This window comes from Telopea speciosissima, chromosome 6, assembly GCF_018873765.1.
Source record: "Telopea speciosissima isolate NSW1024214 ecotype Mountain lineage chromosome 6, Tspe_v1, whole genome shotgun sequence".
Taxonomy (NCBI): domain Eukaryota; kingdom Viridiplantae; phylum Streptophyta; class Magnoliopsida; order Proteales; family Proteaceae; genus Telopea; species Telopea speciosissima.
This window is the reverse complement of record NC_057921.1, coordinates 65074125-65098480: the sequence shown is the minus strand read 5'-3', so window position 1 is coordinate 65098480 and position 24356 is coordinate 65074125. Positions and strand designations below refer to the sequence as shown.

At 39.1% G+C, this 24356-nt stretch overlaps 2 protein-coding genes across 2 annotated transcripts; both read left to right on the top strand.

The window, feature by feature from the left end:
* Positions 1–3827: 3827 nt before the first annotated feature.
* On the top strand, positions 3828–9068 carry LOC122666053 (G-type lectin S-receptor-like serine/threonine-protein kinase At5g24080). Its single transcript, XM_043862165.1, has 5 exons — positions 3828–4114; positions 5670–7045; positions 7223–7403; positions 7574–8027; positions 8696–9068. The coding sequence occupies exons 1-5, from the start codon at positions 3828–3830 to the stop codon at positions 9032–9034; spliced, it is 2637 nt and encodes an 878-aa protein (XP_043718100.1). The 3' UTR covers positions 9035–9068.
* A 3075-nt stretch (positions 9069–12143) lies between these two features.
* Positions 12144–23640, top strand: LOC122664934 (protein ABIL1-like). The gene is made up of 9 exons (XM_043860974.1): positions 12144–12416; positions 15542–15624; positions 16926–17076; positions 17169–17268; positions 17346–17441; positions 17538–17622; positions 17749–17801; positions 17941–18047; positions 23055–23640. Exons 1-9 carry the CDS (start codon positions 12330–12332, stop codon positions 23193–23195), a joined length of 903 nt encoding a protein of 300 aa, XP_043716909.1. The 5' UTR covers positions 12144–12329; the 3' UTR covers positions 23196–23640.
* Positions 23641–24356: the final 716 nt, after the last annotated feature.

The window sequence follows — 24356 nt, the reverse complement described above, 5'->3', positions numbered from 1 at the left end:
TTTGTATTCTTCATTCTGTCAGCTATATATTCTTTAAACCTCTAGGATCAGCTTAAGGTTTGACAATCTCCTGCATTTTTCATTAGCGGTTCTTGAATGTAAAAATACTAAGAGTTGCTTTTGTCACTTGCTGTAAAAAATTTTAGAATGCCAAGGAAATCAGCTCCATTGAATTGCAGTGTGTTCTGGGAATCATGATTCCTGAATTTCCATTTGAAGGGAGGCTGTTTGTTATAGAATATAGTTTCATTCCAGAGGCCTTGGTCAGTGTTTTTTCACCTTTCTTTATGACTGTCAGTTCCATTGTTAACCATGTACTGATGGTTGACAATGGGAGGTTTTAAACCTCCATTTGCTTGAAAACTTACCTGATTGGATGACTTCAGCTCTATAGTCTTTTGCCCCGTAGGTAGTTGAGTTCTAGGCATTTCTTCTGCATTTCACTGTTATTAATACAAAGACTGTTACTGTGACACTTGGATGTGTATTTGGGTTTGAGACAGGGAAACTCACAAGTCAATTTCAACTAAGCCTTATCCCCACTGAATGGGTTTGGCTTCATTGATCTTGTTTCTCCATTCATTTCCCCTAGCATTTGAGCAAGAGGAGCCAAAACAGATTTAAGAAAATTTTTTTTTTTTTTTTTTTTTTTTTGGGGGGGGGGGGGGTGGGTGTTGTGGTGGTGGTGGCAGGGTTACTTCATTGCATCTGCAACAAATGGGGTGTGAGGCTTTCAGAATCAATAAATGGGATCCTATCTCAAAGCTTCAAGTGTGTGATTGTGTGGTTGTCCTGGAAAATTGAATCCATAGAACTCTGGTGTTTGAACTTTCAACAACCTAACAATGTTCAAGTGGAGCTTGTCCCTCTTTTGACAGGCACCTCAACCTTGGGTTATATTTGCTTGGCCAGTCATTCTTGTTATCTTCTCTTGCTGCATATTCCTAAATTTCCTATATTTGGGTTCCCAGAAATAAGAGTTTTCCAGTTGACAGACAACACCAGAGGTTCAAGCCCTGCACTCAGTTTTTCATGATAGAACTAATTTCCTTGTTTTTTTTTTCTCCCCCATTCGGGAAAACTCTGTTTTGGGACCAATTAAACATAGTATTTGTATATAATTTTTGCTAAAGAGAACACTACCTGGTTGCAAGTGGTGCACGGCCAGACATAGTGCTGTACGAAATGACCGCCTTGCCCTCAGGAATTTTTGCCTTTCCATGGGGTTGAGGCTGTCATTTCATAATTTTCTGTCATCGATGGTGGACTCATGGACAGGGATGAAGAAGATGTGGGAGGGTGGAGACATCATTTTCTTTTTAAATTTTTTGTAGAGGCATCGATTTGGAAAGTCATAAACTACGCCAAAGGGACCTACAAGCCTTAAAGTCTGGGTCCCCTAATGATAACATGAGCATATGCATGTCAGTGGCTAATTTCTTCACTAATTTGACTACAACTCCAATCAAGTGCATCCACATGGTTTAGAAAGATGAGGTTATGATTTGGGTTCATGACTTCATATTCAAATGTTCTAATGTTATAATGTTCTAATGTTCTAATGTCAATGTAGTTGTTGCAAAACTAATAACCTTTAGTAATTGCTATTACAACAACTTGCATACAGTGTTTCAAAAATGGGTATCGGATCGCGGTTTTGGAGCGGAAGGCTGATCCTAATTCTGACAGATTTGGATTGGCTGATCCCTGTGTGGAAACTAGGGTTAGGGTTTACTGGGATCAATTATGACCGATTCTTCACCGATCCTGACCGGACCGATTCAATGTGGTTTGAAGTCATTGTTTGCTGAATAGGAAGGGTAAAACACTGAGTGGTTGAGGTTGCTCCAAGGTTTTAAGTAAGCAGAATCAGAAAATGAGATCAAGCAACAGCTGATTTCGTTTCTATTTGATCCTGATCAGACAGAATTGGTCGAGAATTGGCCAGAATTGATGTGAATGCTAGACTGATTCTAATGTGAATCGGCCAATTCGACTGGTTCAATTTGTTTCCTGTAGCTTCATTGTATGTATAGATTAACCTTGGTCTCTAATCTCTAATGTTCTTGGAAACAATCATGTATCAAAAATGCATTCGAGTCTAGGCTAACTTGCTTCTGAACATGTTTATCAAGAGCCGGTTCTTTAATAGTGTGCAAGAACTGCACAAGAAACCAATGAGAGAAATGAGAGCTACATGGTAGGGGCCAGGGAAAGAGAGAGGGTGGGGAGAAAAGATCCCCATAAAGAATCCGAGTTTGAGGAAGCTATCTGGTATTTGATTCATTTCTAGATCTCATTTCATGAATGGAATTCGTATAAATGGGCTTTTAATGTTTGGCCAGTCCTCTGAGGGCAAAAGTCCATATTCAACATGTTGGAGTAATTGGTCGTGATCACCTGGGTTTATGCTTATTTGCCTTTTCCGAGCCTTTGTCATTCTCAAACAGTACTTCGGGTGGAATAATTATCATCTTCAATTTCTTTCAATTCCTCACATAGGAGCAGAAATAACCACCCTCCCCCACCTTGGGTAGTGTGTTTGGGCAGGGGTAGGGTGGTCATTTCCGTTTCTATGTGAGGAATTGGAGGGGAGAACGATTCACTTGCGGAGAGGCATTGGAAATATACAGGTTGAATCTGATTGCCTGGAGGTAAATCTGTATGTCAATGATCAGTCTAGTGTCCTCCTATTTAGCTCCTGCAAATCTTCGAAGACATCTCTCATATATCTCTGCAAGCTTTAGATCGTCTAATTTCTTGCATATTCCAAGGGTAACAAACCATATTGCTCACTCCCTTGCACAGAAAGTCCTGTCTTTGACATCCAAGGCAGAATGGCTGCAATCTACTTCTTGGCTAAATGATGTATCAGTGAAGCTATGTGTCTCTCATGTCCTTCTATTCAATAAAAAGGGATGCAAAACTCAGAATTGAGATCTGGATTGGGTACAGCAGATTCCCGATCGAATCGACAGGAATTGGTCAGGACTCAGGAGCTAGAATCTGCCAGAATTTGCCCTAACTTTAGAAATGACTCGTGGATCACCGTTTCAAGAATTGGTCTAGGATTGGCCAGCACGGTTTCAAGTATCGGTATTGGATTGGCTGTATTGGACGATTCAAATTGGTATGAGTTGTGACTAATATGGTATGAACATCCATTTTCTTTGTTGAAAAAATGCCGTTTTGATACCGTACCATCAGTAGTCGATTCCATGAACTAATAATTCCTTGTCAGCCAGATCTACCAATTCATATTGGAATCGGATGTGATCAATCTTGATTCTGATTGATCTGGCTCATCCGATCCTTGTACAAAAACTGGGCTAGGGCTTAAAGCACTGATTATGTAGCTCATTCATACCGATTTTGAATCAATCTGGATCCCAATTCCGTATTTTAAAACCTTGTTATGGATCAACCACTCCGGATTTGCTGGATTTAGAATCGATATTTGCCGATTCGATCCCGATTCTTGAAACCCTGAGTGCAAATGGAACGAGTTTGCCCTTACCCATGCCTTGCCACCAACCATCATCACTCCAATCGTCAACCTAGTGTGAACTGTGAGCCAATAGCACTATAATTTCTTCCGTTCAGAGACTAACGTGTAAGCTTTGATATGTTTCAATTCAGTGACGAACCAAGAACAACTAAACACGTGCCACAATTCTGGTGACTCTCCCACCGACCAATCAAGAGATTTTCAACGATTAGTTCACCCACCAGTGTATACGTGGAAGACCTTCCTATTACAACCCTCTCAACATTTGAAAATCTCTCTTTTGTCTTCTCTCATAAATAAGAAACAGAGCCAATATGCAATGGCTTCTTTGTGTGTTCTTTCAATTCCAATTAGAATGGCTACTTATTCTTCTTCTTTTTCATTTGTGGCGTTGCTCTTTCTTGTTCTGGCCGAGCTCGGCAGTTGTTTGTCCAACCAGATCACACTTGGTTCGAGACTTTCAGCTCGAGATGATCAGGTTTTGGTTTCGGAGAACCGAACTTTCGCCTTTGGATTCAGTAAGGTAGGGTCGCAAGATCAGTTTCAACTGGCAATTTGGTACGCTGAGATTCCCGGTGATCGAACCATCGTGTGGTCTGCTAACAGGTAACTCCAAGCTTTCTGTGAATGATGAATTTTGTAGGCTCCTTCTTGCAAGTAAAAAAACAAAAAACGAAAGGAATTGAAGGGAAGTGAAATTGGTTTCAAAAACGAAAGCAAAAAACTTTTTGTAATCTTATTAGTGTAACTTAAAACTCTATGTTTTAGATTGTGAACATTGAATTTTGGTGTCTTAGTTTGGATGTCAAGAAAAGGAAAAAATAAAAAAAATGAGATAAAAATTATGATGATGTTTATGTGTGTCTCTCTCTCTTCAAATTCAAAAATTTTTAATTCTTTCTTTTCTTGACATCCAAACACGATTACAAGTAAAAATGGATGGAAAGAGAGTGAAATTGAATGAAAAAAGAAAAGAGAGATGCTTTTATAATCATGTTGTGTAACTTAAAGCTCTTACCACACTTGGCAATGGATGAGTTTTCCTTGAAATTGGATCCTTTCCAATGCGCATCCGATGGCTGAGCGGGTTGGCATGCATCCCAAGGGCAATACCAGTTTTTTGATGGGTGCTGAAGAGGATCTGAATCTGTTTTCCTTTACCCTCTCTCATATGGTATCCATAAGGTATTGCGTAATAGTGAGAGATAATTTCAACCATTCGTAAGTAAGGAGTAAGCTTTTATTTTTTTTTGGTGAAGGAGGAGTAAGCTTTTATAGTCATTGATGGTTATAGGAAAATTTTCCCTATTGGTTATTACAAAGGTGTATTTTTTTTATTTTTCTGGTCAAGTAAAGTAAGACTTAAAAACTACAATTGAAATATGTTCGAATCAGTTACATAATTATTATTAAGAGAAAAGATCCCCCATGCGGGGAGCAGAGATTGGAGCAGAGATTTCTTCTCATGCTTTCTTCATCATGAGTGATGTAACATGTGATTGGATGTATCATCTTCAACTTTCACTCCCTATTATACAAGGTTGAAAATACCTTGTCTCATGCTAACCAAAGCATCAATCTTGGTAAGGATATCCTCTTTTTACTAGGGAAGAAAAACTGAATGGTCATGTATGATTATATACATGCATGGTTGTGTTTTCAACTATTGGATGGGAGTGGGGGTACAAGTGTTATTCAACATCTGCTCCCTCCTGCATCCAACGATTAAAAGCACAAAATAAAGAGTCCAATTCCTTTGCAAGTATGTGCAAAGGCACGTATATGCGAGAGATAACACCTATCCCATTTTTACCATTTACAAGAGGAGGAGGAGGGATATTTATAGAAAAAAAAGAACAAGTGATTGCCTCTAACATGTATGTTCAACTGCAACATACTTGCAGATCATCTGTTCACCAAAAATAAATTAGATTTTTTTTCTTTTTTATTAATTTCCTCCTAAACAAGCATGAATTATAGTCAGCGAAGTCATTTTCTCGTCATACAAGTCTGATTTTTAGTCAAAGATTCAAAAAAAACGCGGGGAATCGGAAATACTTTTTCGAAAAATATAAGGAGATACTTCCTCCGTCTTTACTAAAACTCATGCAGGTCTTTGACTTATAGTCAACAATTCATTGTCTCTCGATCATCTAAATAGAAACTCACTGGTCGGAAACGATGCAACCATGGAGCTTGACAGCACTGGAAATCTCGTCGTTGTCGACCGTGGAACCACCGTGTGGACATCAAACACCTCCAACTCCGGAGCTCAGACGGCGGCGATCTTAGATTCCGGCAATCTCGTCCTCTACAACAGCAGCCTCCAAGTCATATGGCAAAGCTTCTCAAACCCTTCCGACACACTCCTCCCTGGCCAACCATTAACGGTCTCCTCAGAGCTGTCCTCACCAAAATCATCTTCATACGGAGGCTACTATACCCTTAAAATGCTTCAGCAACCCACTTCACTCAGCCTCGGATTGACATTCAATTTACCGGAATCAACGAACTCATCGCTTGCTGATCTAGAGTCTCACACCAACTACTCTTATTGGGCGAGTCCTGAGATATCAAATGTGACGGGAGATGTGGTTGCTGTTCTGGACGAATCGGGAAGTTTTGGAATGGTTTATGGCGAGTCTTCCGATGGGGTTGTGTATGTATACAAGAACGATGGTGATAATGGAGGGTTAACAGATGGGAATCGGTCTTCCAACCAATCGGTGACATCTCTCCGGCGTCTGATCCTTGAGATGAATGGGAATTTGCGTTTGTATCGATGGGATAATGATTTGAATGGGTCTCGCCAATGGGTGCCTGAGTGGGCTGCGGTGTCGAATCCCTGCGATATCGCTGGAGTTTGCGGAAATGGTGTTTGTAATTTGGACACAACCAAGACCAATGCGACCTGTACATGCTTGCCTGGGACTTCCCGTGTAGGATCCGATGAATTATGCTGGTCTAACTCGTCTCTTGCAGGGAATTGTTATGAACCTCGTCAAAATTCGACCTCGCAATTCAAGATTGCAACGATGCCACAGACTTACTATTACTTCTCTGATCCTTCTGTGATTGCAAACTACAGTGATATCCCAACGGTTTCCAAGTGTGGTGATGCGTGTTTCTCGGACTGTGAGTGTGTTGCATCAGTGTATGGGCTCAGTGAAGAGAAGGCCTATTGTTGGATTCTGAAGAGTTTGGAGTTTGGGGGGTTTCAAGATCCAAGCTCGACATTGTTTGTAAAAATTGGGACTAATGTCTCGGCAACACCAGGAGATGGTGCTAGAAGGTCTGGAGGTTCATCGAAAAAAGGGTCTGGCAGTAACCACGACAAGGTTCTGGTTGTTCCAATAGTTCTCTGCATGTCTTTTCTCATTGGATTGCTCTGCTTCTTGCTATACTATAGCCTCCATGGTCGGAGATCCTTAAGGAAAGCCTTTGAAAGCTCTTTGAAAGTGTCTGGTGCTCCATTGAATCTCAGCTACCGAGATCTGCAGAGTGCAACCAATAATTTCTCTCAGTTGCTAGGGACAGGTAATAATCAGTGTCTCACCCTTGCTTATCAGTACTTATGAGATCCCTAATTAGAAATAGATAGAGAAAATTAGAAAATGTATCTTAAATGAATCCAAAAAATGTGTTTTTAAGGAGACAGTTTCTTTAATTAACAGTGATCATAGTCAATGTGATGGTGATGTTTGTCCTTGGCAGGAGGGTTTGGATCTGTATACAAGGGAAGCCTTGGAGATGGGACACTAATTGCAGTGAAGAAATTAGAAAGGGTTTTGCCGCATGGGGAGAAGGAATTCATTACAGAAGTAAACACCATTGGTTCAATGCACCACATGAACTTGGTTCAATTGTGTGGATTCTGCTCTGAGGGATCACACAGGTATAGAAAAAATCCACATTAAATTCCAAGCTTTTCTGTTTCCTTTTTCTAGTAACTTGGTCTATTAAACCATGCTTCAATTCAATTGTCATTTGCTAGCAGATCTTTGCACTATAAAATGCTGTGAACAGTCATGCACTGTTTGATTGCTAATTTTCTCTTATTGACAGGCTTTTAGTGTATGAGTTCTTCAAAAATGGTTCACTGGACAAATGGATATTTCCATCATATAACAGCCAAGACAGACTACTGTACTGGCCGACTCGCTTCAATATAGCCATATCTACTGCGCAAGGAATTGCATATTTCCATGAGCAATGTCGGAATCGAATTATTCATTGTGACATCAAACCAGAGAATATACTCTTAGACGATAATTTTATCCCGAAAGTATCAGATTTTGGATTGGCCAAGTTAATGGGAAGGGAGCACTCTCATGTTGTTACCATGATTAGAGGCACCAGAGGCTACTTAGCCCCTGAGTGGGTCAGTAACCGCCCTATTACTGTCAAGGCTGATGTCTACAGCTATGGTATGCTTCTGCTGGAGATTGTCGGTGGCCGGAGAAATCTTGACATTTCTTTTGATGCTGAGGACTTCTTTTACCCTGGATGGGCATTTAAGGTATCCGTCAAATTCTTAACTCTATTGTATTCTGCGAATCAATAATTTTGTACTATTTAGATTCATTACTATTTAATCCAAGAACAGTAGATCAAATGTCAAACTGTAGGCATACTAAGGTATCCCTTTTCACTGCTCCCCCCCCCCCCCCCCTCCTAAGAAAATGATATATGGGTCTTTTTTTTTTTTGGGTGAAAGACTGATATATGGGCATTTGAATGAAAAGAAATGAATTTCATCCTTGCTATCTATGAAGATGTTGGGAGTTATAGAGCTATAGTCTCACATCGGTTTGTTCAGGTCCTTGGTGCCTTCATATACTTGAGGAGTTCTCTCCACCTAATGCCTTAAGGTTTTGGGTATCAGAAGCCAGCTCCCTTTTTTGTTCTCTTTAAGTTTTTTGTCAACGTGTAGAGCCAGGTATGCTGAAGCTACATGTGTAGGGGAGTGTTGAGATGTTGGGAGTTGTGGAACTATAGTCTTACATCGGTTTGTTCAGGTCTTTGGTGCCTTCATATACTTGATGAGCTCTTATGGTTTTGGGTTGGACCCTCCAACACTAGCATCTAATCTTATGAACTTATTCACCCAAAAAAAAATTCGTATGAACTTTTTTATTCCCATAAGAGAAAAAGAAGAATCTAATCATATAAATTTGTTTCTTGCAGGAGATGACGAATGGAACACCACTGAAAGTTGCAGATAAACGATTAGAAGGAAATGTGGAAGAAGAAGAGTTTGTGAGGTCCTTGAAAGTTGCCTTTTGGTGCATCCAAGATGAGGTGGGGATGAGACCTTCAATGGGAGAAGTGGTAAAGATGTTGGAAGGATCAGTTGAGATCAATGATCCACCCATGCCTCAAACTGTACTAGAGTTGATTGAGGAAGGCCTGGATCAAGTCTACAGAGCCATGAAAAGGGAGTTAAATCATTACAGCTCCTTCACCATGACCAGCCACCCATCATCCCATGCTACTTGTAGTTATTCTACCATGTCACCAAGATAATAAACATTCAGTGGACAGAGTTCTTTCTGGATCATATTGTGGCTAAATCAATCAAACCATATCCTAGTGAAACCTCTGGGTGCAAAGGCTGCAAAATAGTAGACTTGGAGCTGATTGGTGCTGTAAATTTAATGCATTCTTGGAATAGTTTCAGGGTTAGAATGCATTGTGAAGTGAGGAAATAAAGACGACACGAGTTTTATAATGTGTTCTAGACCCAGAATCTATTCTGAATGCATACCAAATATAGCCTAGTAAACCAACTTGATCAATGACATCCAGTCCTACGTTTTCTTTAAGTCGGAAGGATAAAAAAGGGGAACATATGGACCAAGGGCTTTGCCTGTACTATGCAGGTGGTGTAGATTCTTCCAGCTCTTGCATATAAAGCTCTGGAAAAAAATAGTTGATATGGATGACTCAAGATACTAGGTAAATATGTATAACCTTTGGATGCTTTACTATGTAAATATGTAAAACTCTTGGGCTGTGTTTGGTATGCATTCTTGGAATGCGTTCTAGGTTGATTTCGCATTCTCTTGCAGTAAAAACAACTATTTTTATATACTGCCCAAGTTTGTTATGCATTCTTGGGATAGATCAGAGGCCTAAAACGCATCCTGAAATGGGGAAATAGAGAAGAATCGAGTTTCATAATGCATTTTAGACCCATAATCTATTCTAAAAATCCATATCAAACACATCTTTAAGTTATCATGACATGAATACTCCTATGTCTCGACTCTAAAGTGACAATTTGGTTTAGGGTTGTGAAAGTCAGCATTGGTGATCCAATTGTTCAATGCCAATTCCAATTTGGAATCGGTAATTGGAATTGGCTGGAACCAGTACAAGAAACACTGGAATCGCCTCTCGGATCTGAAAACCCAATGATCCAGGAGGAAAATACTCTCATGTCTTGACTCTTGAAAGTGCTACTTTGATTTATGGGTATGAAAATCAGAATCATGGATCAAATCAGTCAGTGTCAATTCCAATTTGAATCAGCTGGAATTGATCCCAGAAACACTAGAATCAACCCCTCAAATCTGAAAATCCAACGGTTCAATGAGGAAAACCCTAGAATAGGCTGAATCGGAGTGTCTAAAATTGGGATCGATCATGGCCTATTCTAATTTGAATTGGCTCGATATTTGAAACAGTTGTTTGATTACACACAAAGCTCTCCATACCAAGGTGGCAATGCCACGCTCTTGGCAAGATCAGGATCGTCTCCAGGGAGCTCAGTGCTCAAGGTGCTGCCAAGGGGCATCCAACGGTTAAGCTGTGTCGCACACATCTCGGCACATGCCTAGGGATGTGTGCGACACAGGCCAACGGCTGGCAGCACCCTGGGCGTGCTGGGCTTGCTGGAGGCGAGCTAAATTCTTCATGGCAGGATGGGCTTTGGAGTATGGACCACCTTTATGCACAGCCATACACGGCCATTACCAAAACACAATGGGCCTCACATGGGGTTTTAGGAATTGAATTCGGATTGGTTGTATCAGTCGATCTGTATCAGTATTGGTAGCCACCAATACCAATATTTGATCGATGTTACAACATATATAGAGGGTAAAATGATCAAAATTCATGTTGGTATTAATATCTTTATGGAAAAACGTCTGATATGATTGATATGGGCCGATACATATTGGAATCACTTTTGGGGTTGGTTGATACCCTATCTGATCTTAATAAATAAAAATATGCTCACTCATATGCGATCAGAAACAAGAAAAAAAAAATGCAGGGAATGGTAGAAAAACACAACAACAATAATTCAGTCTTATCTCAACTAAATGGGATCAACTACATGGTTCATTACCCTCCAATCAAGCTCTATTTGAGATCATACTTGATATAAAGCCTAAGCTATGCATGTCTCTCCTTTTATGAAAAAGAAAAAAAAAAACTATGCCTATCTTTACTCACCAGTTCTCTTAGAGTCATCTTACGTATGTCCTTGGATCTTTTAGCTCTTTCAATTTGAATCAAATCATTCCTCCACATTGGAGTCTCTAAATGCCTCTATTGAACATAACCATGTAACTTCAAACAAATTTCTTGTAGTTTATCATGTATCGCTCCAAAATCAATGCTAATTTGATTATTCTTTATTTTATCTTTTCTAATTTTTGCTACATGTTCATCTTAACATTCTCATTTCAACTACATTGAATTTATCTATATAATGCTTCTTAATTGTCCAACATTTCGCACTATATATTATAGCTAGTTGTATGACTGTCTTAAAAATTTTCCTTTTAGTTTCTCCATTGGGGCTAGGAAGTAATCCCCACAACCCAAGACGGAGAAGAACAAATAAAACTTGCTACGGAAGCTGGCTAACGGGGGGTATTCATGTGTATAACATAGTAATAGAGACGGTAATAGCCGAAATATGATTCATTTTGGCAAAGAATACGTCAATCACACAACATTCCGACCATCATCATGCGGTCTTTATTCAACCTGTTGTTTTTTCGGAGTCTCTCTACAATTTGGACTTTAGCATCAACTCTCAACATGGTTCAAGGAATCGATATTGTACTTAGCGAAATATATCAATATCGTCGGTACCTAATACTGGTAACATACTGATATCAGAACGGTGGTATCGATACAAGGAGAGTAAATTCTAAAAAAATCAAGGTATCAATACTTTGAAAGATAAAACGGTCCAATCCAATCCGATCGATCAGTATCAATTTAGAATCATTATCCTCTGCTGTCCACTGACCGGACAACAGGGTGCTATCCCTTCACATGGGGGTGAAATGACCATTTAACCTCCTTGCCTGAACACATTGCTCGAGGGGAGGTCATATGATCATTTCGCCCCCATGTGAGGGGACAGCACCCTGCTGTTCGCTGTCCACTGACCGTCAGCAGACAACAAAAGATAAAAATTCATCGATTTGAATATGATTTTGTGAATATTGATCAAAACAGATACGAATACTGATACTGATACCAATACCGATACCAAAGAGAGTCTCGGGAGTCAGCATAAAGACACCCAACAACCTTGAATTAACCATCCATTAAATTCTCCCTTCTCCCGTCGTTTTCCACTTGCAATAAATACAATTGACGCAATTCCCGGCATTGCTTCGACTGTACTCACTCTCTCTCTCACTCTGCACTGTAGCTCTCCCACCAAAACCTAACGCAAATCTAACCATTAATTTATCATTATTAGTATTCCGTTTGCTTCCTTTGTAATTATTCTACAATCTTTACTTATTTCACCGATTCTCTGTAAATCCAATCGACGGATGTTGTTGAAATGCAGCAATTGCAGCCGAAAAATCCAGCCATGACTTTCGACGAGGTCTCCACGGAGAGAAGCATGAGCTTCGTCAAGGCTCTGCAGGTTAGACTCGTGCTCTACTTGGTCCTAGATCTGGTTTTCTTTCTTCGTTGGTTTGTTCCTCTTATTTCTCTCTCCCTTGTGCCTCGACAGACTTTTGTTAGATCTTTTTAGTCTATTTGTTTTCCCCAGCATTGGAAATATGGAATTGTTTGTTTTGGTTTCGTTGGGGTTGATATCTCATTTCTCTGTTTACTTAGATTTTGGATTTTTTTTTAAGCTGGCATTTTGTGTTTCTGGAAGTCTTAGTGATTTTTTTCCTACATCTTTCTTCAAATTCTATCGTATTTCCATTTGTTTAAGCAATACTGAGCGCTTTGCGGAGTTGCTTTGCACTAGTGAATTATTTTGAAGTACAATCTGCATTTTGAAAGTGGTTTTTGTTGATTTGCCCGTATATTTAACGAACACGCTTTCAGTTCTGTCATGTTTTTTCATCTCCATTTTGCCTTCAAACATCTCGATTTCATTGTTCTTCCTTATATCCCTTGCGACTTGCATGGATTGGTTGTGCTTTTTTCCACTCCAGTATTCTTTCTTTTCTTTTATTTCTTTTTATTGAGAAAGCAGAGTTTACTTCCACCCGGAAAGGACGGGGGTGGGCATATGATTGGGAGTAGAAACTAAAGTGTCAAACTCACTATACATTATAAACTTATTAATTATAGAGGTAGTTTCTTTGTTCACTTGAGCAGCAGCTCCGTAAGAGATTTCTACTGATAATTTGAATTACAACGTGTATTTGGTTCTAGAACTTAAATACTGTGATTGAACTCCAGTTAGGTTATAGATTTCAATTTTATGGGATCCATTTTGACTTGATGAGTTCTGTTGTGGGAACTCATAAAAATAGGTTGGTAAAAGGAGTTGATCAAATCTTGAACTCACTATTAATTATTTGAACACAACATTGTTCGTATCTATGAACACAGAAGCAAATTTCAGGTTATTAAAGTAGGATTTGAATTTTTCAATTCAATTTAAAATTGAATATTCAATTCAAATTAGATAAATAGAATTGAATTTCAAAGACTTCACTTCAAATTAGATAAAAAGAATTGAATTTCCAAGACTTTTGTCAAGTATTAATCTTTACGTCATATGTAACTGTTACATAGTAAGGCGATACATCTTCCCCTCCAAGCCTACAAAAAAGGATTTTTGGAACCCCAATAGGATTTAAATGAAAGAAAAGGGGGTTAAGTGCAATACTTCACTTTGATGTGGAAACATAAGAACGAATTTCATACACCTAATTTTTAACTGCATCTTGCCTTCTTGTGCCAAATTTCTACCTTGTCAAAATTCCATCAGCTACATGGATGTAGTTCAGGATATCAGCACTGGTATTGCTTGCCGGCGATACCGATGCCGATACTGGATCAAAAGCCATTTTTCACCCAGAAAATGGATATCCGTACCATATCAGTCAGGTGGCCGGTACCAATATGAGTCAGTGGATACATTGTGATCAACTCAAACCCTCTTTCTATGTCTTGTATGTTGTTTTGATGGTTGTGTCGAATTGCCATCCCTTTTATTGCAGCCTCAGAAGTGGAGAAACTGAATATTTCCAGAAATAAAATCCAGTGAAACTCCTTTAACCATCTGCAATATTTTTTAATGCTTTAGAGAAGAAAGTGGTCCACAAAAACCAGAGATGCCCCATGTATGCCCCAGCATTGGGCCCAGACCTGATTGTTCTTTTTCTTGCTCTTTGTGAAGGTCTTTGGCTGCTGATCTTTGTCATTGCTACCCAAATTTGTGATTAATTGTCAAACCAAGCTGAACTGTTCAGTATCTACTATCTATGGTTGTTGGTATATAAGTCTGAATGGTTCAACAACAACAACAGCAACAACTCAGCCTTATCCCAACTAAATGGGGTCAGTTGAGTCATACGTATGAAATGCCAGTGGTTGGGGTGTTGCTCCTCAAGAGAGGTCCTTAATTTGAGTCTTGCTACACCTTCAACTTTTTGGCCCTCGTTGTACAATGCTGGCTCAAGGCTGAACAGTCTGACCAGACTGTCCAAGTGATTTGACTATTCTAATTAGAAATCCATTCACCAGTCAACATTGTTGGGGCAAAGGGTTGTCTTGGCCTAGGACTTATAATTCTGGCCCTTGATCTGAAATCTGAAAGGTCCTACTGCTGTTCAACTGCCTGGTCTGATGGAACAGGGGAAACATTGCTCAGGCTTGGATCTGAATCGTCCCAACTGCAGTTTGACTAAAAAAGCATTTGACTGCAATATCACACAAAGGCTTATTTGATATTACACAAAAATGAAAGTCATTATGAAGGGGAAAAAAAAAATGTGCTGTAATGTGTGGAACAATGCAATTAATCCTCATCTTTCAGCTGCCATATGGGTACTAAAATTGACCTGGTCAAATTATCATCTTGATTGAGTTCATGGGAAACACTTTATATGTAATTAAACATTATCGACTGAAAATTTGAAATGGGTTCAGGTCAAATTATCTTAAATTTCTCTATGCAATTTGCTGGGGGATTTGAAAACAGAGGAACTGGGTGACCATTGAAGTTCGGAGAAGGTGGTCTCATAGAATGGTGAAAGATGTTGGGTCTATGTCAGTGAAGTGGGTGTTGAATTTAAAGGATTTTGAAGGAGTTGACTGTGATTCTTCCAGGAATGACTTTAGCTCCATTCTTTTTAATTAGAAATGTACTCTTTTTTTGAATTTTTTTATGATGCATATACTTCATGGGTCCATACCATTTTTTACTGTTTAATGAAAATTTCCAAGTTCTGCTAAAAATTGAAGTATTTTACCTTAGCTTCAACTGGTATATGTATTCGAAAGACATACATCAAACCCATTAATAGCTCAAATTCCATAGTTGTCACGGAGCCTAGGCAACCCAAGTTGTTGGAGGGGGTCCAGACACAAGATGACACCAGCAAGGCGCCTCCCTAGGCTTCCAAGATGCCTGGACACCAATGCCTTGACAACTATGTCAGATTCCATTACCTAGTCACATAAGTCAATGCCGTTTATGATTCTTCATACATCTGCCCGACATGCTCATGCTTCACTCATCGAATTACATGTTTTATTTTTGGAGTTTTGGCATGATTCTCTTGCTATTGGTTGTTTCAGGAATTAAAGACCTTACGGCCACAACTTTATTCTGCTGCTGAATATTGTGAAAAATCTTATCTTCATAGTGAGCAAAAACAAATGTAAGGATACTTGTCATACCATTTACTTGTGAAAGGATATATTGTTTACGTTAATCAGTTTCTTCAAGATTGTAAGGAAAGGGAAAGGTAATTATTTTGGCCATGGATGAAATCTTCAATCGTCTATCAGCAGTTTAAACGGCTGAAGAGGGATCCATTCAGCTAATGGAAATGCCTACTTCAGATAAAAACTAACTATTCTTTTAGGGAAAATGTCTCTGAGCCATTAGGGGAGGAGTACACAGCACTCTCCCTCTCTGTCTCTCTCCTCCACACTTGAAATGACCATGCTGCCCTCCTATGTACGATACATTCCATCGAACCTCATTGGTGCACTCCCCTGTGCTGTCCCCTATGCTGCTTGCTCAGAGAACCCTCTCCAATTCTTTGATTACCTTAAAATGTTTAAAATGGTTCCCTTGTTTGTAGCCAGGGATGAGGGAACCTGGGTGGGCTAGAATCAAAGACTTTCAATTCATCCCAAAATGTATTTGAGACAGCTTAATGAACAGACTAATTTAGACAATTTGTGTTTAAGTTCAATTGAGGACGGGCCTTGGTGCAATGGTAAAGGTTGCTCCATTGTGACCAAGTGGTCACGGGTTCAAGTCTGGAAACAGACTCTCTGCGAAAGCTCGGGTAAGGGTGTGTAAATTATGACCCTCACCAGATTCCGCAGTGATGGGAACCTCGTGCACTGGGTATGCCCTTTTTTTTAACCGTAGATTAGATATGGAAAAGGGTTGTTGATCTTGTCACATTGCAAGAAGTTATTAAGATATTTTCTTGGCTAAGTCAAAATTTTAGGTTGACCCATCTGGCTGCTATGGATATAGAACAACTGTACAATCATTAAAGATGCTGTTGAATGTTTGAACAATCACTGCTTGACTGGGAAAAGTTTAAAAAATACTTCTTCAAAACAAGATTTAATTTATTTCAAAAACAGATTGGTAAAATAGTCTAGCCCAATTTCAGTAATGTAAAAAAGGATTATGAACTCACCTAACAAGTAAAATTAACATTTTGAGCATCATCTCCCTAGAGTGTACTATTTGTGTTGGTTAATCAATCTTGTTTAAAAATCCCATTGTAGTTGGATTATTTATGCTAAATTTACGGTAATTTTGTCAGTTAAATTCCAACCAATGACTATTTATAAATAAGTCTAGATAGTTTTGATTTATAACCACTGTTTCAGAATCACATATCAACTGTCAGCACACATGCAGGGTAACTATGTTGCTGGGATCCTTGTGAATGCTTTCTAATTCTAATATTGTTATGCATCATTCTATCAGGGTCCTTGACAACCTGAAGGATTATGCAGTACGAGCCCTAGTAAATGCTGTTGATCACCTTGGCACGGTTGCTTACAAATTGAATGATATCTTTGAGCAACAAGTATCAGATGTTTCAACTTTGGACCAAAAGCTTTCATGTCTGAATCAGGTATCATCTTTGCATTGCACTTGGTGGAGCTGTTATTCTGTTAAATCAATCCATTGATCAAAGCTTAATTTGACTTCACATGTTCAAATTAGAAAATTCTTACTTGCCAAATTTACACGGATAAAGAAGGTCTCAAGCAGCAGCAGTTGTTGACATTCATCCGAAGGCATCACAAACATTATATTTTACCAAGTATGTTTAGAACTTTATATTATTCCTCTGCAAGTTGTCATTGCAGTAAACAATAACTTGTTTTTGCCCACTCCTAGAATCAATCAACAAGAAAGTGCAGTTTAGTCCACAGATACAGACAGATGCCAGGCAAAAGCATATTCTAGGAGCAAGGCCTCGTATTAATCCTTCAGGTAGATGCTTCTGTCAGTTGTGCCACACCTAATTTTTTCTCCGTTTCTTTTATGTAAATTAATAATGGGCATAATATCTTGATCTGTACCATTTAGGCACCCCTGCATCAAAAACTCTTTCCTGGCATTTAGCCTCAGAAACAGATTCTACCTTGAATGGGACTCAAAATGCATTGATGGGGTAAGGCTTATGAAACCTTCATTCATGCCTATTGGAAGAATAAATAAAAAAACATGGAATTGCATAGGTTTTAAAGTCTTAATGAAGTTGCTTCTAGCATATCTCTGAAGTTCTTCTGTGATGCAGCATTAAAGACCCAAAAGCTACTGGGACAACTCTGGGAGTCTTCCAACTGTTGGGTATGTGTAATTTAGCTATTCACACACATGGTAGAATGTAGATAATCTAGTGTTCTCTGTCCAACTGTTTGTGCTCTTGAAGATATTTTCTCCATTATGAAGCTATTAATATTATTTTCTTTGTTCTCTATTCCTGTAGATTCTGATGAAGCTGTCTCATTAAAATCCTCAGCCCCTCATCTTCAGACAGCTAGTGGATCTCCTGCTTCTAGTGCAGTTCTGCAAACATTTGGTGTCACACGAAGGGTAATGTTAAAATTAACAGAAACAAATATTTCCCTATATTCTTCAAACTGTATGCCTCCTTGTTCAACATAAGGTGGTGGAAGGATCTATCATTTTGACCTATAATGTTCTTCATTTATTTTTCTGTGCTGGCATGTCCGTGACATGTGTCTAATCATAAGCAACCATTACGCTAGGTACCAGGCAAGCAATTGATTGGCTTATATAATCCTGAACTTATCTTCCAAAAGACCTTTATTTGAATTACAGGATTTGGAGGATTACTATTTGCCTCCTTAGCAGGTTCAATCCTGTCTCTGAGTGAGAATTAAGTATCAATGGCATTTATCAACCTTCAAGTCCGTCCTTATTTTAATCCAACCTCTACCACTGTTCCTACTTGTAGATAACAGATTAAGTAGCAGTGAGGATAAAAGCCTAAGGAGATATAACTGCACTTTTTATCTCCTAGCATTAATAATAAAGACTTGACAAATAGGATGCCTATTGGTATGAAGACTGCTAAGGTACCCTAGGTTGAAGAATTTCTTTTGGGTGAATTCTCTTTTGGTAGGTTTTGTTGGATGAATTATTTCACGTTATGCGTTCTAGTTGATGGCTTATGACAGATCAACTGCAGAAAATGCCTCGACTGTAGATGGCTATTGAGCTTTGCATTACGGATAGCCTCGACATAATAGATGGGAATCTTAGAGTCATAGTGGAAATATCTGATCAATGATCATTTGGAGAAGCAGTAACAACCAACAATGACAGCAAACTCAGCCTTATCCCAACTTAATGGGGTTGGCTGCATGGATCCTAACAACACAAAGTAGGGAAAAAAGAGGTCTAAACAAAAAAAAAGGGGAATGGAGAGATGGGAAAAGAGGGAGGGAAATAAGATGAGAAATGAGAAATGGTAAAAGACAAATGAAAGATGAAAGTAAGAGGAAAGAGGCACAACCCAACAAGTCAGGAGAATCTCAGCTAAATGGGGTTACATGGATCCTTGCCCTCCAGTAGGCTCTATCTGAGGACATACTTGGTACAAGACCTAGACTATGCATGACCTTCCTCAAAACTTCTCCTATTGTCATTTTAGGCTTGCCCCTAGCTCTTTTAGCTCTTTCAATCGGGATCAAATCATTCCTCCTTATTAGGGCGTCCCTAGGCCTTTGTTGAACATGACTGTACCACCTCAAACGGCTCTCTCAGAGCTTATCATTGATCGAGACAACTCCCAAGTCAGCTCTAATATTATCATTCCTTACTTTGTCCTTCCTAGTTTTTCTGCACATCCATCTTGACATCCTCATCTCTGCTACACATAACTTCTCAATATGATACTTTTTAATTGCCCAACATTCTGCCCCATACATCATGGCTGGTCGTACAACAGTCCTATAGAACTTTCCTTTAAGCTTTAAAAGAATACGTCGGTTACACAGCACTCAGGCCACACCTCTCCACTTCATCCATCCCACCTTAATTCTTTGTGAAACATCATCCTCTGTCACCGTCTTTATTTATGATTGACCCCAGAAGCCCAAATATCTAAAATAGTCACTTTGTGGTATCTCTCTTTCCTCAATTTGCTTCATGTCAGCATCCATCATAGTATGACTAAAATTGCACATTATATACTATGTCTTCGTTCTAGTAATCTTAAAGCCTCTTGTTTCCTAGGTTGATCTCCATCGCTCTAGGTTAGTATTAATCCCTGCTTTTGTCTCATCCACCAAAACAATATCATCAGCGAAGAGCATGCACCACGGGACCTCGTCTTGAATGCTTTTGGTTAGGTCGTCCATGATAAGCGCAAATAAATAAAGGCGTAAGGCTGATCCTTGATGTAACCCAATCGTAATTGGGAATGTCTTGCCCTGATCTCCCACAGACCTCACACTAGTCACCATGCCCTCATACATATCTGTAATTACATCCACATATTTACTCGACACCCCTCTCTTCATTAAAACATGCTAGATTAAATCTCTAGGGACTCGATCATAGGCTTTTTCCAGGTCAATAAACCATATGGAGATCCTTCTTGCTATCTCTATTCCATGAGCTTCCTCAATAAGTAGATAGCTTCTGTCATGGATCTACCCAAATATGAGTCTCTCTTCTCAAAGTTTCATAGTGTGACTCATTAGCTTTATGCTTCTATAGTTATTGTAGCTTTAGATATCGCCTTTATTATTGTAGATTGGGACTACGATGCTTCTCCTCCATTCATCTGACATCTTCCTTGTGTTCATAATCCTGTTAAACAGTTTGGTTAATTAATATTCCCCACAACCTCTTAGGGTTTTTCATATTTCTATTGGAATCTCATCAGGGCCTGGTGTCTTGCCTTTTTCATCTTTCTTAAGGCTTCTTTCGTACATATTTGTGACTTGTGGTGTCTTGTTGAATAATGTAATCGTCTGGGTCATTTCTACTCGACCTATTTGCATTTAGTAGGGCACAAATATACTCATCCCATCTCTTCACAATGTCCTCATCCCTTACCAACACTCTTCTGTCATTACCCTTGATACACCTCACCTGATTGAAATCTCTACTATTATAGAGAAGCAGTAGCAACCATTGTAGATTATTCTTACAGATATTTACACAGGGATTTGGGTGTGCACTCTAGTGAAAGAAAAAAGAATACTAATATAATAGTACGTGTTGAAGACGTATATTAATATAATAGTATGTGTTGAAGACGTAACACATTTGTACATGATCGAAAGGCACTCCAGAACTTTGGAGCTTTTCCTGATACTCTGATTCTACCCATAGGCTGGAAAAATGAGCTTAAAGTGAGCAATGACTGAGCTGACCCTTCTCAATGTTAAAGAACCACGCCAATGCTAATCTTGGAGAGTGAGCCCTAACCAAGCTGGGCTAAGCACGTCCTAGGCTGAGCCCTGAAAAACTTTTAAAAAGCTCAGCACCCCAGATTTATCATAAATCCAAGTGAAATTGAGCCTATTCCTAGTTTGATGAAGCTTTGCTAAGCCAAGTGCATCTCAGATTGTTTAAACCCTAGTTGTTTCTCTTAGGTTTGAGAATAAAATGTATTCCCCATTCTGCCTTGGTGGCTTCCAGTAAGTGGTTCAGCGAGTCAGCAATGCCTGTGACCTTCTAGCTGGCTCACTAGACTCATTTTGTGAGTCCCTCTTTTAAACCTGGCCTTCTAAGGAACCTCAACCTCTTTGTTTTAATGACATTCCATACTTCAATGTCTTGTTGAGGAAAGAGCAGGAAAGAATGAAAGTGCTAACTTAGAAAATCAGTTCCTCTAGGATTGAGAAGTCATAAATAACAGGCACCGTATGTGATGTAGATCAAAGTTCCATGTGTAGCCGCAGGAACAAGGCCCCAAAACCAGCCCAATATTGTTGTGGAATTCAACTGCTGTGGGAGGCAGCCTGATCTGATGATGTGGCAGGTTTTTGTTGGTTCGATGGAGCATCTCTGTCAAACTTGTGGACACTTTTTTTTTTCAAGCAGGGGAGAATTGATGCAGAGATCCCGGAGAGAGTAGGATACTCAATCCAATCCTCTCCTTTTCTATTTTCTTCTTTGTTTCTATTTCAATCAATTTCATTGTGTGATCTGCTATAAGTTCTTCAATTGTTGCCTAGTATTTGAAGATCAAATCAGCAATAAAATTTATTCAAGAAGATCCTGCCTGGGGCTAGGTCCTTTGTGATCCTGCTCTACATTAATATGCCTCCAATTCAAGTATGTATTACTTTCAAGTCAAGTGGGGGCGAAGACCACCACTGTACTTTGTTAGTTAATTCTTACCTGCTTTGTAAGTGGGTAATCGTGCTAGAGTAAACAGGGGTTTTACTTTGGAGCTCCTCCCAGTTAAGTTTGCATTCTGTTTGAAGTTTTTGGTGTTACGTCAACATCCCCAATTCAGAAATATAATTTGGATACTCTTCTGACCAAACAATGTGGAATGTAATATCTCAACATACAGAAGCCTCACATAACAAGCTCATTACATTTCTGAAATATGATAAACATGCTGCTTTGTTTGTAAGGGCAGCGTTTTTGACAGTTTGTATACCTTTATTTGACACTAACATGGAAGAGGGAAGTATTAATGCTCAAGGATTTGGATTTGCAGATTCATTATGTTTTTACTGTTTATATTCAAGTCTGACACTCATTCACGGCATCAGCATCTTAAGACTTGAGGATTTCATTTTCTTTTACTCCCCTCCCCCCCCCCCCCTTTCCCTTTTACTGTATATGGATGATATCCTTGTGGTAAACCATTTTAAGTAGATATGTGTGAGAATTTGAATACATCCCTATGACATTTATCTGAGGTACGATCTAACCTCTGAGAGTTTAAAATTAAAAATTGATTCATGAAGCATGGCATTGTCTCAATACAGGAAAAATTCAGGCCTTCTTGCAGGAAAATTTAATGGAGTTTATAACACTAATGTTGATTATATGTTGGTGATTTTTGGAAACAAAGAACTTTGAAACATTTGAGTTATATTATTGTGTTAATTTGGATGCATCCGAATGACATAGAACTGAAGAATAGAGGGTCTATCTTTGTTCTGGGATTTAAATTTAAAATCCATCCATGAATCAGGGTATGTCTCATGTCTCAGGACATAAATTGTTCAGGCCTTTCTCTTTATGTGTTTAAAAGAGTTTACACAATTAATGTTGATTATATATTGGTCAGACTAGAAAATGAAATTCTATCCTAAATGAAAACTCTGCAACACTTGTATCTGTTGTGGGGGGGGGGGGGGATTGTGCCATTGATTAGCTCGTTGGCATGGGAGACCTTTGAATTAATGTTAAAGAATAATTTGGGTTGTTTCATAATATCATAGATTGCCATACATGCTCTGGTGGATGTATGAGCTAAAGTCATGAAGTTTCCATATCGTGTTATTAAATGCTGCTGCTTCATCAACTGATCCTTTGTAAACATATACTGGAATGAGATGGACTGGAACTTATCTTTCTTCTGGTTTGTGATCTCTTCAGGATTCTTTGGAAGTATCCAAACAGTTGACAGCATTCAGGTCTTTTGACAACCTGGGACGGCGTGACATTGTACGTCCCCCCATTCGCAGCAAAAGCATGCTATCAGCGTTCTTCACCAAACACAAATCAACAAAGCTGTAGCGTTGTATGTTGGCCATTCTACCCTGTGTAATTTCACATATGTTGGGCATTTCTTTCGACTAATTAATTGGTGGTATCTATATGTTTGTGATTGGTGGAGCATTTCACCGGTGGGCCATTGTCTGAATATCATTAAATTCAGGTGGTCCTCTACTCTAGTTATGGTGAACTCGCTGGCATAAGTAAACAATGTACAAGGAAGTTTACTCCTGCGGTTCAGGATTGTCTAAAATAAGTAGCTCCGCCCAGATGATCATGATCTTGACTGAATTAACCTAACAGATGGGCTTTTCCTCTTTTTTGGAATCTCTCTCTCTCTCTCTCTCTCAAAATTGTGGTAACATTTGGTTCTGTAATTTTTGGGTTCATGTATAGCAGGTGTTGTGGATGGATTCCAAGTGATGACTAAATTACTGGATCAAAAGCTACAGTTTTACATTTACATTGGTAAAAGAGTGGCTATTCGAGCATTTGTAACTCTGTCAGCCTCCCCCCACCCCACCCTCCCCCCCCCCCCCCCCAAAAAAAAAAAATGTAGGGTGCTGATAAATTCTTCAGTTAATAAACTATGGCAAAAGGTTTCGTACACGGCTGTGTATGATGCACGACCGTGTCATCAACCGTTGGATGGAGATTAGAAACCATGTACTCTACACGGTCATGCCTATCTAATGGTTGAAAGCACAACCGTGTACCATACATGGCCGTGTACAAAAACCTCTCCATAAACTATATGTAAGTTCATGATTATTGAAAAGGGGCAATCTTTCTAGATGGCTTTGATTGGAAAGGGCTCGCTTGATGACCATTTGTCCTGCATGGAAGGGTGAGTTGACAATTTCAAGAATGGTTTGGATTGACAGACCATTCTTGAAACCTCTCAGTATTGGCAAAGAGTGTGTTCCGTGCTAGTGTACACCCTTCCTTGGTTGAACTGACCAAAGTGACCGGTTCAGCCTAGATCGAATTGAACCCAATTTTTATTGGTTGTGTTTTGAGTTTGTTTTTATGGCACCGGTAGAAACCGAAACCAAATCAGATTGACCGTATACATCGATCAAAATCGAAAAATGGATTGAACCAGATTAAAAACAGGGACTCGATGATATTAATCCTACATGTAAATGAAGAAAAAACCCGTTGATTTCTTTATATATACAT

Bases quoted from the DNA above. Each gene is read 5' to 3' on its own strand.
- LOC122666053 (XM_043862165.1), top strand. From the start codon at position 3,828: ATGGCTTCTTTGTGTGTTCTTTCAATTCCAATTAGAATGGCTACTTAT. The intron at 7,404-7,573 runs GTATAGAAAAAA...TCTTATTGACAG, and splicing joins TGCTCTGAGGGATCACACAG to GCTTTTAGTGTATGAGTTCT. The intron at 8,028-8,695 runs GTATCCGTCAAA...TGTTTCTTGCAG, and splicing joins ACCCTGGATGGGCATTTAAG to GAGATGACGAATGGAACACC.
- LOC122664934 (XM_043860974.1), top strand. From the start codon at position 12,330: ATGCAGCAATTGCAGCCGAAAAATCCAGCCATGACTTTCGACGAGGTC. The intron at 17,442-17,537 runs GTAGATGCTTCT...TGTACCATTTAG, and splicing joins GCCTCGTATTAATCCTTCAG to GCACCCCTGCATCAAAAACT. The intron at 18,048-23,054 runs GTAATGTTAAAA...TGATCTCTTCAG, and splicing joins CATTTGGTGTCACACGAAGG to GATTCTTTGGAAGTATCCAA.